Source organism: Podarcis filfolensis (assembly GCF_964270895.1).
Source record: "Podarcis filfolensis genome assembly, chromosome: 15".
NCBI lineage: Eukaryota > Metazoa > Chordata > Lepidosauria > Squamata > Lacertidae > Podarcis > Podarcis filfolensis.
In genome coordinates this window covers 13,655,199-13,669,639 of record NC_139618.1, presented here as the reverse complement: position 1 = coordinate 13,669,639, position 14,441 = coordinate 13,655,199, and the positions used below count along the sequence as shown (strand labels likewise).

General features: G+C 46.1%; 2 protein-coding genes and 1 long non-coding RNA gene across 7 annotated transcripts in view; 2 read left to right on the top strand and 1 right to left on the bottom strand.

Annotated features, from left to right (window-relative positions):
• AP2B1 (adaptor related protein complex 2 subunit beta 1) overlaps window positions 1–4,455 on the bottom strand; it is a 59,361-nt gene extending 54,906 nt beyond the window's left edge. For all 4 annotated transcript variants that reach the window (XR_014541915.1, XR_014541916.1, XM_083587584.1 and 1 more), the window contains exons 1-2: window positions 4,078–4,455; window positions 40–97 (exon numbers count right to left, since the gene is read on the bottom strand). Coding sequence is in view for 2 of the 4 variants with exons in the window: in XM_083587584.1 (XP_083443710.1) it covers window positions 40–76 (37 nt within the window). In the remaining 2 variants the exon portion in view is untranslated. The remainder of the gene's footprint in view (window positions 1–39; window positions 98–4,077) is intronic.
• Window positions 4,456–4,757: 302 nt separating this feature from the next.
• On the top strand, window positions 4,758–8,472 carry PEX12 (peroxisomal biogenesis factor 12). Of its 2 annotated transcripts, none has more exons than XM_083587275.1 (4): window positions 4,758–4,853; window positions 5,394–5,559; window positions 6,258–6,820; window positions 7,969–8,472. In XM_083587275.1, the coding sequence occupies exons 2-4, from the start codon at window positions 5,434–5,436 to the stop codon at window positions 8,366–8,368; spliced, it is 1,089 nt and encodes a 362-aa protein (XP_083443401.1). In that variant the 5' UTR covers window positions 4,758–4,853; window positions 5,394–5,433; the 3' UTR covers window positions 8,369–8,472. The 2 variants fall into 2 exon arrangements, with proteins under 2 accessions (XP_083443401.1, XP_083443402.1); XM_083587276.1 differs by having other exon boundaries at window positions 4,784–4,853; window positions 5,426–5,559.
• Window positions 8,473–10,382: 1,910 nt separating this feature from the next.
• LOC310749948 lies at window positions 10,383–11,072 on the top strand. The gene is made up of 2 exons (XR_014541880.1): window positions 10,383–10,645; window positions 10,831–11,072. It is a non-coding gene; the product is annotated as an uncharacterized lncRNA (long non-coding RNA).
• Window positions 11,073–14,441: the final 3,369 nt, after the last annotated feature.

The following is a 14,441-nucleotide window of genomic DNA, read 5'->3' as shown; positions in this document are numbered from 1 at the left end:
AAACAAGCTGCAATATCACATTAATGAGTGGAATCTAACCTTTTTTATTGGTGGTGAAATATTTGGAGTCCGTCATGATTTCAAGTTCTTATCACACCTGGAAACAAATAATATAGCAATATTTTAATGCTTAATAATAATAATAAAATCTTATGCCGTTTACATAAAATGGTACAAAATAGTTCTTTAGAGAAGAGGAGACATAATACAATTATCAAAATACATTTAAGAATTAGGCTTTATACTCTTCCGGATGCTCTGAGAATTAGGTAAGAGGGAACTTTATCAATTTGAAGCATTAAAGAAAAACTCTCCTGGGTCAGACCAAAAGTCCATCTAAGAGCACTTTTATCAACAGAAACCCACTGGAAGATCCCAGGCAGCTCTCACAGACATCTCCTGCTTTTTTTCTAGCACCTGTCAGAGAGGTATCCTGTTTCTCCATTTTTAATCCTATATTCACAAAGGGTCAATCTAACGTCACACAGAAATCCACCCATATCCATAATCCATCACCTTTTTGCCCAGTCTTTCCATAAGATTGGGCACTGTCATGTTATTCATTCATTCATTCTTTTGCATCCAAATCCTGCCCACTATGTACATATATACATATAGACATACATACATATACAGACACACACACACACCACCCTCTCTCATAAAATATCAGGGTGGCATAGAGCAATATAAAATTTGTATTAAATAAAAATGATTTTAAAAATAGTAAGAAATCGATCTTCCAGTGTGGTCGTACCAACACTTCAAAGCTTCCTGTCTATCGACATGAGGTAGGCTGCCTGTTTAAAATGAAATTGTTGAGGTAAGTCTTTCCAGACACATAGGAGACGTGTTTTAAACTCTTTCACCACTAATTTTAATTATTTTTAAACAATTGTACCTGTTTTTTCTTGGCAAATTAAATATCGTTTGTAAACCGTTTAGAAGTTTTAATGCAATCAAGCAGTATGTATAAATTCTGTAGGGAGAGGAACTTTTTTAAAAAAATATATCATCCGAAGAAGTACAAAACAATAATTAAAATGACTGGCTGAATAAAAAGTATTTTAAACAACTGCATAGCCTGTTGGCACAAAAAACAAACAAACAAACTTTCAGAGAAACTCCTGAAAGTTAAAAACAAGGATGCCAGGATGCCTGCTGAATCTCTGCTGGAAGGGCCTTCCAAAGAGACACTAAATATCTGACTTCTGGATGAGGCTATCCTGTATCCCTAGAAGTATTCACGTAATTCATTTATTTGTAGAACTATTTTATATTTCTGATCAGTAGGGGAGGCCAGTGGGTGATGGTGAGGGCACTGCCCGGCTGGTGCTGACCTATGACAGGGCCTTCTCAGTGGTGGTTTCCCCAGCTGCGGAATGCCCTCTCTAGCGAGGTGCATTTGTTTCCCTTGCTATTAACATTCATGGTGGATCTTAAAACACTCCTATCCACCCAGGCCTTTGATGGCCAAAATATACTGTTTCAGGAAACCCTGAAAATATTCAAAGTGAAGCTATGTGATTATTTCTTAAAATGAGTTTAGGGGTTATTAGCATTTTGAAATGGGATTTTATTTTAATGGCATTGTTTTGCTGTCTGCCGCCCTGGGCTCCTTTGGGAGAAAGGGTTGGGAAATTTAGATAGATAGAAATTAGATAGAAATCTAATTGACAACAATAATACAGGATGCTGGCACTTTGAGATTGCAGATGTTTTCCCATCCCTGGGTAAAATTAGTAGGGAAGGGTGCCTGAGCAAGTTTTTTAAACAAGGGACAGATGAAAAACCTCTCATAGAGTCACCTAGCCATCCCACAGCAGTCTAAGTAGGAGGGATGCCTCACCGGTGGCAGTACATTTTTCTAGGAACCAAGATCTGATAGACCAAAAGGTGATTTTGGCAGGTGGGGAGCATCTAATGACCTATCGTGCCAAACCAAATTCCTAGGAACTGTGAGGAGGGGAGGTAGATACAGATCCTTTACTGGAAATTTATTTTTGTTTATTGAATGTGTATAAATATTACCTGGGCTGCTTACAAAGAAACAAACAGTGCTAAAAAGTACAATATATACCATGATTCCAATAATCAAAAAGCAATAGAAGGAAGTAAATACTAATAAAAATTACAAGACCTGGAACCTGGATTTAAAGCAGAATTAAAATGCCTGAGTGAATGAACAGGGTGAGTGAACCTGGCACAGAAAGGACCAGAAATTAAGATTCTGATAACAGCATGAAGAAATCTGATCTATTTCTCTAGGTATGATACAAGGCCAGGGGTCAAAATTGCAATCTGACACTGATGCAGAATTTTGTCACTGATGCATTCAAATTTATGGGGGGGGGGGGTCCCAAGAAGTCCTGGATACAAATTCATGTTGTAACTGGACAAATCTTTATTTGTGTAAGAATCAGAAATGCTGATATAAAGGATGCAGAATAGACTTCCCAAGGCCTCATCAGATCCTAGTCCTAGCATGTATAAAGGGACAGACTGCCCTCTGAGAAACTGCAAAGTGCATTTCTCTCTGCATATACAGAGTGAGTCCTTTAAAAAGGCCCCGTGGATACAGATTACACATGTTCTACGGGGACTCTTTTAAAAGACTCACCCTGTATTTCCAAAATCAAAAAAGGAGGGATTTCCAGGGCAAAAAGTCTTATTTCTGGCCCAGGTTAAAAATCCAGGTCACCACTCCAAAAATTAAGCTTCTCCAGCCCTTCTGGCTAAACTGGGGGGGGGGGGGAGTAGAAGCTCTCCTCCGAAAAACATTTGAGTCTGCTCTAAGCCTTTCCACTTTGGTTTAGTTTGGGACCTGCTCAAATTAAATGATGCAAGGATGATCTGATATGCTCTCTCTCAGACTCTGAACACCCCTTCCAACCTGGAAATCTGAATCCAGTTACAAAGATTTGGGATGAGAGACCCAACAAGAAAGAGTGAAGGTTTCAACTGGACTTTGCATTGAGGGGGCACTACCCCACCCCAGTTTCCAAACCGTAAAAAGGCAGCAGAGTGAGGAGAGGAAGAGGCAGGTTTCGGAGGGGAGATAGAAAGAGGACAGAATCTGCCTCCATCCCATGCCAGAATCTCGACCAATTTCAATCCTCTCCAATATTCCATTTTATGTTCAGTCCATTTATACCAAACCTGCAAGACACTCCTCCACCCCCAGAAGACTGTCTCTGACCTGACCCAGCCCTGCCTCCATTCATAAGAACAGGGCCAGTTCCCACTTTCCCTCTCTCCACCTGCACCAGTGAAAAGGGAAGGGGTACCTATTTTTCAAGCTACCCCCACTGGAGTCCCCCCCCAAACCCCAGGTCCTCCCATTCCTTCACTCCAAACAAGCCCATCTTTCATTTTCTCCAGCCTCCCCCCACAACCAACTCCGAATGCCTTTCTTCATTCACTGGGGTGCTCCACGCTTGCCCCCCCCCCACATGCTGCCCCACTGCAGGGACAACTCTACCCTTGCATTAATGTACACATCATGCAGACTGTAGGTAAGCCACTCTGGGTGCCTTTTGGGCTGGGTACAAATAATCTAAATAAAGACTCAGATTAACAAATGATTAAACAAATTACATTGTTGCTATTAATATTAATAACACTGCCAAGGTCCTTCACCTTGCTCCATAATAATAATAATAATAATAATGGTAAAAGCAATAATGGCAATAATAATATTACTGCCAAGTCCAGCCCCCCCCCCCAAGCACAACCTTGGGGTAGGGGGAAAATAAAGAATCCTCCTAGTCTGGGGGAGGGGCACGCATCCCCCCCAGCCCTCCTGAAAGGCATGCCCCTCCCGCACCCCATCTCAAGCCCCTCCTTGGAGGGAGCCCCAATTCCTGCCCTCCCCCCTCAACAAGCAACAGAGGGCTCCCCCAAGCCTAGCAGCCCTCCCCCCAATGGATGCTGCCCCCTTTTTTCGGAACGGAGAAGGGATGTGCCCCTCCCCTATTTCTTCTAGCCCAGCCCAAAACAGAGGTATCCGTCGCCCCCCCCCCACCAATTCCCCCCGAGGGGCGGGGCCACCCCGAAGGGCCCCTCCCCCCGACTCACCTGCAAGGGGGTGGCGGGTCCTCGAGAGCCTCTTTGGCCGGCGGGAGGGGGACAGTAACGGCCGCGGAGAGCCACAAGCAGCTCGGCTGGGGAGGCGGCCGGAAACCGGGATGTCTCGGAGGACCAACCACCCGTCCGCGCCACGCCTTCTCGCCTAGAGCGTCCCGCGGCCACAGAACTTGAGGGGCCTAGGTCGGCCCACGCTCACTTCCGGCCGGAGGGACATAGATATAGAAAGGAGTGAGTGGCCCGTGTACACACCTGACACCGCACTTGTGCGTTTCTGTTTTTTTGTTTTTAAAGGCCGCTCATTATACTCTCAAAGAAGATATAAATACAGGGTTTTTTGAACCACAGAGATGACGAAGGCTAGGGAGGAGACGCTTTACTTTCCTCCACCGGCAATAGCGGGTTTCCGGCCATTGCAGGAAGTTCCACCCTCCTTATCATACTACTACTTCCTGGAAAATGTTCAATTTTATATATGAATAAAATCTTCATTATTGCATATATCTGTGCGTGTATGTCAATACGCATTTTTTATATTTAGTAAAAAAATATTATATAATATATTTATATTGCTTGCTATATTATACATTTATACAATATATTAATATGCAACAAAATAAGATGCCTCATGCCGTAGCCCCTTCCTAACTCTACCTTACCATAGAGATGAGGAAGAAAGCTAGAACAATAGGCTTCCCCTGAGCTAATTCCGGTCTCACATTTGGACCAGGAGACAAGGAGACCCACGGAGTGCAGGAGGATCTGAGGTTGTGCTAAGAGGGAAGCGCGGGGAAGGGGAGGAAAGGGAGACCCCAGCCCACCCCTGCTCCTTCCTTTAATAATAATAATATCATGTGTCCCCCGCCCATCTGGCTGAGTAGCCCCAGCCACTTTGCCTTTCCTTCTCCCGAGGGGTGGCTGGTGATGGAGGCAGACACAGGAAGCAGCCTCATGCAGAGTCCGTCCATTGCTCTGCATAGCTCAGTATTACCCACACTGACCGGCAGCAACAGCTCTCCAGGGTCTCAAGCCAGAGTCTCCCCCCCTTCCTATGTGGAGATGCCACTGGAGCTTGAACTTGAGACCGTCCTCACGCCACCCTCCCTCCTCCCAAGTGCAGGTGCTGTAATTTCCCAGCCTTCAATTTTTCCGAAGGCTAGAGGGTTGTGAAGCTTCACTGAGTCCAAAGCAGTAGGGCGCCAGATTGCGCACCGAAAGGCGAATGCCCCTAACGCTCCTCCAAATCCAGAACTTTGTGCACCCTATTAACAGCAGCCTGCGGTAACCATTTTTGTTCTTTCCGTAAGATTTCACCAGCAATCCAGATTTTCCATTCCAGAAGACGCCATGGCAGAGCATGGGGCTCACCTCACTGCGGCCTCCATCTATGAGGACAGGCCATCCATCTTTGAAGTCGTTGCCCAAGACAGCTTGATGTCAGCCGTGAGACCCGCACTGCAACATGTGGCCAAGGTAACAAAAATTCCCCGTGGGCGGCATTCCACCCTGCTGAGTGGTATTCAGCAGGATGGCCCACTGCTACTTCTCTGTGCTTGTGGGACCAGCCCAAGATGGCTGCAAATAAAACATTTTAAGTGTATTGTAAAGTGCATTATACAAATGTGACACTAGATGGCGATGGCGAGCTATGGCAAAATCAATATATTTTTCAAAACTTTTTTTAAAAAAGCATTTTCACATTTTTTTATATATCTAGATTCGACCTATAGCTACTGCTGATTTCAATCATCCATTGAATATTTTTATATACCTGCTTGTCAGTAATTCTAATGCTTTATATTTTGATAAACAGCTTCTATCAAACAATATATAAAAATTTTGTTAAGTGAAATAACTCAGTAAGCAGCCCGGAAGCTCAGGAGAACCTAGGAAGCTGTGTTTTACCTTGCATGTTTTTGCAAAGGGGCATCTGTTTGGGCGCTGGGAGGCTACTGGACTTGATGGCCCTTTGGCCTGGTCCAGAAGGGCTCTTAATTCTTATACCGTTGTTCCATCTAGCTCAGGATTGTCTACAGCAACCTTCCCCAAAAGAGCGCCTGCCATGCTGGCTGGGGCTGAGAATTACCCCTGAGAAAATGCAGCTCTTATCAGGGGTAGGGAGGGGAGAGACTTCCTACCCCTTACCTAGGCCTTGCTTTCTCTTGCGCCAGGTGCTGGCTGAATCCAACCCTGGCCGGTACGGCTTCCTGTGGCGCTGGTTTGACGAAATCTATGCCCTCCTGGATCTGCACCTCCAGCATCACTTCCTCTCAAGGTGCAGTGCCTCTTTCGCTGAGAACTTCTACAGCTTGAAGAGAGTGGTGATGAGTTACGGGGGCAGCAAGCCCAGGCAGAGGCACTCAGTCACTGCTGGGTTGCCACGTAGGCCTCACTGGAAATCCCTCTGCCTGCTGGTCCTCGTTCCTTACCTGAGGACCAAACTGGAGGCGCTGGTTTCCCGTCTCCGGGAGGAGGACGATTACTCTATCCACCCGCCATCGTCGGCCTGGAAGCGGTTCTACAGGGCCTTCCTAGCCGCTTACCCCTTTGTGAACTTGGCTTGGGAGGGCTGGTTCCTGGTCCAGCAGCTCTGCTACGTCCTGGGGAAGTCCCGGCACCATTCGCCCATGCTGATGTTGGCTGGCGTCCAGCTGGTCAGGCTCACGGCGGAAGATGTGCGAGCCTTAGAGAAGGCGGCAGCGGCTGTGAGCGGGAGCCCACAGCCAGCAGGAAGGTGAGCTGAAATGGGGAAACGGGCAAGCTCTGAAAGGGTCATAAGGACAGCCAAACCATCTGTCTGGACCAGGGCAGTGCAGCACGCATGTGGCCTATTTTGGCAGCCCTCAGCAACATTTGACACCCGCAACCCTTGTGCTGCCTTCCCAAAGCCAGGTAAACAAGGTGCTGGGTTTTGGGAAGGAGGTGTGATGGCTCTGGCAAGATCCCACCTCTTTCCCAAAGCCTAGTGTTTTTCCAGCTTTGGAAAGAAAGTGGGAGGGCTTTAGGACCCTGCCAGAGCCTGACACCAAAATATTGGAGCAGTCTACAGCAATTGGGCAAGAGATTCCTGCATTGCAGGAGGTTGGGGTAGCTGACCCTTGTTGTCTGCTCCAACTCTACGATTCTAAGATCGTAAGACTAATCGTGCATAACACAGTACGATAAATTCCAGATTTTAGAATCGGAAATCAGGTAACTGTTCTATCATTAATTGCCTATATATAAGAATAGAAAAGTTTTCAGCAGGCAGTTTAAAAGCTTGCACAGGTGTGTGCTGAATCTCCAATGGTAGACGATTCCCCAGTTTTGGGCCGATGACACTAAAGACTCGGTTTCTTCCTGCTGTCAAATGAGCCTCACCAACCCAGATAGCTCAGTTGGTTAGAGCGTGGTGCTGATAATGCCAAGCTTGCAGGATCGATCCCTGTATGGACCAACTGCATATTCCTGCATTGCAGGGGGTTGGACCAGATGATCCTTAGGGTCCCTTCCAACTCTACAATTCGATGATTCTAACTCGAGGAACCCACTCTGCTCCTGCAGATGAGCTCAGTGATCAAGCTGGAATATAAGGGTTCAGGCAATCCCTGAGTGGTTCAGGGCTCTGCAAATTAAGAGAAGAACCTTGAGACTGGCTTCGTAGCAGATGGGCAGCCAGTAGACAGTTAGCAGTAGTGTCAATTTTTTTCAGCCAGATGTCCTCATCAGCAGTCTGGCCTCTGCATTGAGCACCAGCTGGAGCCTCCGATCCAGGCATCAGGGCAGCCCCACAAAGACTGCATTACATTAATCCAGCCCCAAGATACTGACTACAGTGGTCAGCTGGCAGCAGAGAAGATGCCTTCACTCAGTGCTCTTTTTTATCTGTCTTGTGTCTCATAGCTTGAAACGGCAGGTACAGTCTGCCGCAAAAAAAGCCTTGGGTGGCCTGGCTTTCTCCCTCTCCACCGGGCTCTCTGTGGGCGTCTTCTTTCTCCAGTTCTTGGAATGGTGGTACTCATCTGAGAACCAGGAGTCCATCAAGTCCCTGACAGCTCTGCCTACTCCTCCGCCGCCTGTCCACCTGGACTGCAGGGCAGGCTCCCCGCTCTTGCCGAAGCTCAAGACCGTCTGCCCACTGTGCCGCAAAATCCGCGCCAACGACACGGCCCTCTCCACCTCCGGCTTTGTCTTCTGCTACCGCTGCGCCTACAACTACGTGAAGCAGCACCAGCGGTGTCCTATCACAGGCTACGCCACGGAACTCCAGCACCTTGTCAAACTGTACACCCCTGAAAACTGACGGAGGTGGCCCACATCCTCTGTCTCAGGCACCATGTGGCTGGATAGGATACTTGATTATGTTTGTATGTGTTTCTCTTGTACACACATGAAATTTATCTGCTACGCAGGCATCCCATGACGTTTTATTGGTGGTATCTATGAGCTTGGCTACTGTATGAAAAGCAGGCAGGCTTTGACCGTTGAGAACTCTCTGGTTATCTCGCTCAACTTATTTCTCCTAGAAGCTGAGGAAGATTAGCTGAGTGAGAGAACTAGAGAGATAAGCCTGCTTTGCCTTCTTCCTTTCAGTACGTGAAGGCACACCTCCATTGCAGGCTCCCATATATGAGGATCCAGAAGGCTCCCTGTGCCCAGAGTGGTGTGCCTCAACTTTCTTACTGGCTATTTTGCTCAGCTAATTTCCCCCTGTAACAAATTAGACTGTGATGGGTATCAATGGATGTGTCCCTTCCAGAGTCCTGATGAATCTAATCCAAAACTGCTACAGTAGTACCTTGGTTCTTGATTTTAATCCATTCCAGGAGTCTGTTCGTCTCCCGAAACAGTTCGGAAACCAAGGTGCAGCTTTTGATTGGCTGCAGGAGCTTCCTGCACTCAATCGGAAGCTGCGTTGAACATTCAGCTTCTGGAAAAACGTTCGCAAACTGGAACACTCACTTCCAGGTTTGCGGCATTGTTTGACCACCAAGGTACCACTGTATTTGCATTTCAAGGAAATCTGTTTACAGCTTCCCAGGGGCAGTGTTTACGGGGCATTAACCCTTTCCTCCCTACCATCTGCTGTGTTCCTGAGGCTGCTTTGGATTCCTCCAGCTGCTATTTACATTTAAAAAAGTGCTTGCTAAGTTAGATTCACAACATCCAATTTGGTCATGAGAGAGAACAATTTATTTATTGTTTTAGGTTAAATATATATATATATTCTGCTCTTTAGCCAAAAAAAAAAAAAAAAAAAGGCTCCCAGCAGAGTTTACTGGTAAGACAGTTCCCTGCCTGCTGACTTGTAATATAAAAGATGTGACACAAAAGGAAAGGGGTTTAGGAGGGAATAGGGTGGGAAAGCACACTTGTCTTAGTCGCAGGTTTCTCACCATGATCAGCTGGACAGAAAGCTTCAAATGGGAAGAGGAGCTTTCAGTAGTTGGATGTAAAGCCCCTTCATTCCCATCCGTCCCCAGCAGCCTGATAGAACAGGTGCTGCAGATGAGAGTTGGTGGAGAGCTGCCTGGTGAAATTCCTCTTTTAGCCAAGGAGGTGGAGAAGCCCCAACTAGAGAATTCTCAGAAGTCAGGGCCTGGCTCTGGTGAGCACTAGAGGAGCACACAACCTGTGTCCCTCTAGATGCTGGAGCAAGGGTGTGGAGAGTTCTTAGGGCAGGCATGGCCAAACTTGGCCCTCCAGCTGTTTGGGGACTACAATTCCCATCATCCCTGACCACTGGGCCTGTTAGCTAGGGATGATGGGAGTTGTAGGCCAAAAACAGCTGGAGGGCTTAGGGGATGCCTATTCCCCTCACGTAGCTACAACTTCTGGTTTATCAATGCCTCTTCCCAAGGAACTCCCAAGGAAACTGGAGCTTTGTAAGGGGAAGCAGGGTCTCCTAGCAACTCTTTGCAGCCTTAGCAAGCCACAGCTCCCAGGTGCTTTGGAGGAAGGCACGGCTGTTTAAAGGGCTATGACACTGCTTTAAATGTACAGAGCAAATGGGCTCTAGGATGGCCAACTGTTGACTGCAGCTCCCCTCGGCCCCAGCTAGTGTGGCAAGTAACTCAGCAATACCATGGAAGCACCTTGTTGGTCAGCCCCACCATAAACTATGGCAAACGACGCTTTTGTGTCCGATTCCAGGAGGTGTTCTTAATATCTGGTGAGGGAGGGCGGGGGTCAGAGCAGGACTCTGCTAGGAGGGATTCTCCTCCATGGGCTCCCCTTCAGAAGCGTAGCACTTGGTGGGTGAACCTCCCACATCATCATCACTACCTCCTTTTCTATGCGTCAACAGGAGCAGAAGACCATTACCTGCAAGATATGGAAACAGTGGTCCCTGTTAAAACGTTCAAGCAAATGCGATCCAAAAAACATATAAGACAAATAATGTTTTACACTACAATTCCCATCATCCCAAGCCACCACCGCCATTTTGGACTCTTCCTCAACCCCAGCCTTGCCCTTCCGGCTCATGGGAGTTGTAGTCCAAATCGTTTGGAGGGTATCAGGTTACAGGAAAGGTTGGATATGACAATTCGCAAATAAAAGTTTAGCCGTCACCGGGGGGGTGGGGTGGGGACAAAAATGATGGTTGAGCTATGTTGAGATAAAGCTATGCACTATGCTTATTCATTGCATTTCTCCATGGAACTCAAGGTGGTATACATGGGTCTCCCCTTCCTGAAGCCCTACAACAACCCTGTGAGGGAGGTTAGGCTGAGAGGCAGGCACTGCCCAAGGTCAACCAGTGAGCTTCATGGCTGAGCAGGGATTTGAACCCTGGTCTCTCCGAGGTTATAGACTCGGTTTTTTATATACAAAAATGTATAAATCATCCTGGTTTTTCAGATTCCTTGACCTTGAAAACACCGTATTTACAACTGCAGGTTCTTAAAATATTTAGATTCCTTAAAATATTTTCTTAGAATTCCAATAAAATTTACTCAGAATTTTTTATTTACTAAGAATTCCAATAAAAATAATTTCCAATAAAACTTCTGATCTTTTTTTTTTACTTATAACATTTAATTCACAATTAGTGTGTTTTGCTAAATGTCCCACCCTTGCAAATCAAATATTTCCATTTAAATACTTTTGACCACAGGAAAAGAGAAATATTCACAAAACCTGCAAAAATGGCATAGCAGACATGCAACCCTAGATGCACTTACTAGGCAGCAAGCCCCATGATTTAGTGTGAAGTAAAGATGCATGTTTAGGATTGCCAGTATAAATTTTTTTTTGCTTAGACATGGGAAAAAAAACACCAGATCATGTAGGACATTGGACATTTTAATTCAAAACTTTCTGCAATCACTACATGCTAATTCTCCAGATTGTATAGGTACTCTGGAGTAAATTCAATTGGACTTAACTCCCAGACAACATTAAGGTGTTCTGTTTTGATATCAGCAACCTCCATTACAAAAGCCACATTGAGCAGTGGGATTTTTGCATTTGCAAAAGCCACTTTGAACAGTTTACATATCTGGAAAGTTGCAATCCTGAACACATGTATTATTTGTTAGCAGCCTCATCCCAACATTGCTCAGGAATTCTTAGAAGCCAAAATAAATCAGTGCAGCTTTGAAATCAGTGGTTAAAAGTAGTTTTTAAAGGTTCAGTCCTCCATCTTGCTTCAAAGGGGCATCCAAGGTGGATTCCAATCCACCTTCTGCCCAGTCCTGGTTTACTGTTTCCAGCAGTAATTTAACAGAACTCTTATCACAACTCCAAGTTAGTACTGATGGGGTTAACCTTAAGAGATAAGATCCCAACCACCGCCAAGGAGAGGAGATCACCTGCATGCAGACAGCCAAAATCTGCTCAGAGAGAAGATTACATGATCATGTCCTGGTCAGAGCCAAACCAGAAGTTGTGGCAATACCAGGTCAGACTATACTTCACTCATCATTGCCTCTGGCATATCTTACAGGCACCCCCGGGGCTGTGGCTCAGTGGCAGGGCATATGCTTTGCGTGCAGGAGGTTTCAGGTTCAATCCCCAGCATCTCCAGATCAGGACAAGAGAGAACCCTGCTTAAAATCCTGGACAGCAACTGCCACATGGTCTGGTTCACAATGAAGCAGCATTCTACATTCCTAGTTAAATCAGGGCCTTAATAACTTTAGACGTGTCTGCAGGTCTTAAGAAGTGTCTGCAGGGTTCCTCAGCTTGGCTCTGAAACAGGGCTGACTCTCAGGGTGCTCCACACTGTAAATGCATTGCTGAGATACTGTAAAAGAGGGTTGGTTGGTTTGTTGTTTTTTTAAAAAAACAACTTGCTGGATTTCCCCCAGAAAGGTTAAATGCTATGGCTAGACAATTATAAGAACAAAAGAAGAGCCCGGTAGCTGATCAGGCTAAAACGGAGCCCTTCTAGTCCAGCATCCTGTTCCCACAGTGCCTTAGGCCATAAATAGCACACCCCCATCAGTGCCTCGCAACCTTTTGCAGTGAAAAATGCACAGATTTAAATTGCATACACCTTCATAGGATTTGCAGTGCAACTGGAAATGACCTACACTCAGCTAAGTCTACCACAGAACATCTTCTTTCTCCTTCCATTTGCTCTCTCTCTCTCTCTTCCACCCACGGGACCTCTAGGATAATTAGGTAGGAATAAAAATGCAACCAGTCCCAAAGGCGTAATGAAAACTATCATTCTAAAGCAACGTATCTGAAACGAAGCTGCAGCAGACCAATAAAACGAAATAAGCCGTTGGACTTTCTCTGACTACGCTACTGAAATATAGATTGCAGAGTTGGAAGGGATCTCTTAAGAACCATCCAGTCCAACCCGCTGCAATGCAATGGGGAGACTGAATTTAGTGGGGCTTTCACAGGCTAAAATCCGACACTTCCTTGCCTGGGAGTAGGTCCTAATGCATTCAACTGGCTTACTTCCGAGGAGACAGGCAAATTTTAGCCTCCCTTACTTAGGAGAAAGCAAGCATTAAACCAAACGAGGCTTACTTCTAGGTGGAAAAGCACAGGATTGCCATGCAACCGGTTAACAACATGCAGGAATAAGGGTGGAACTTTGGGGTGCGAGTTAAGCCGTTTAAATGCACGTTTAAAGCAACACTTACTTCCCGCTCAGTTTCCTCGCCGCCATCTTGCTCCCAAACTAAAGGTGGCTTCCGCGGCTTCAGCCTTCTCTCTCCTCTCAGCCAATGGCAGCTCCCCAACAGCTCAGGTGACATTCGAACCAAAAGCATCCACTCGGATCCCCGCCGGCCACGCCCACAGCTGTAGAGGAAGGAGGGAACGAGCGGGATAGGCGCGCATGCCGCACTTCGGGCTCCCATGCGAAGGCTGCCAGATGCGGCACAAAGACACTCTGAAAATGAGTGAGGGCCGTATGTGGCTCGCCAGATGTTGATGGAGTCCTAATCCCATTCGCCCCAGCCAATAAGCCTAGTAGCCAGGGATGGTAAGATTTAAGAAAGTAAGAGACCAGGTATGGAGTGGTGGATAGAATTAGATTAGGACATCACAGGGCTACTGCTGTTGTTGTTGACATCCCTGTCTCATTGAGTTCAGGTCCTCAATGCCTCAAGGACTGCCTCTCCCCATATGTACCTACCCAGAACCTGCATTCATCCTCAAAGGGCCCTCAGTGCACTGTCTCCAAGTGAGATCTGGAGGGTAGCAACATGAGAATGGGTTTTTTTCACTGGTATTCTTGGAGCCATCACTGACTAAATGCAGGTGCCAGGCAACAAAACACTTTTGAGCCAAATTTTTAACCTGCTTGACATTGTGGCCTCTAAGTGGGGTGGATTTGTTAATGCAGCTTTTCATGCGCATCAATGTTTTTAGCTTTCATTTCATTTCAGCTCTGGGAGGATTTTTATTTTTGCATGATACTGCAAGTTGCTTTGAGTTGATATTTTGTGGGAAAAGTGACTAATAAGTGCAATTGTGATAATGATAATGGTTGGATACATTCCACCACATACAGAAAAGCTGCATAAATTTGGTACTGCCTGCAAGTTAGTATCCCAAGAAATCTTGGCTTTTTGTTCTCTCTCCCCCATCCTCAGGAGTTTCTTGTTCTTTTTGAGTGAAAATATACACTTGTATGCAGACAATGCCTAGTAAAATTTCTAGAGGCAAGGGCCCTTACAGCTTAATGTCTCTCCCTCTCTCCCACTTGTAAATTTAAAAAAGCTACAGTAATATATGCCGCTTTGCCAAATTTAGATGAACTGCCAAATACAGCTATTCCCACTCCATATTTTTCTGCAACACAGATTCTGCAAAGAGTCCCAAGTATCCATGCAGTTCAACACTTCCTTACTAAACACACAGGGGTTGCTGGGGGTACCTGGATAAGGGCGGGGAAAACAGGCAAAATG

What these genes read in the sequence shown, in the direction of transcription:
- PEX12 (XM_083587275.1), top strand. Translation starts at nt 5,434, where the DNA reads ATGGCAGAGCATGGGGCTCACCTCACTGCGGCCTCCATCTATGAGGAC. An exon ending in CACTGCAACATGTGGCCAAG is followed by an intron (nt 5,560 to 6,257) that starts GTAACAAAAATT and finishes CTCTTGCGCCAG; the next exon opens with GTGCTGGCTGAATCCAACCC. An exon ending in AGCCCACAGCCAGCAGGAAG is followed by an intron (nt 6,821 to 7,968) that starts GTGAGCTGAAAT and finishes TGTGTCTCATAG; the next exon opens with CTTGAAACGGCAGGTACAGT.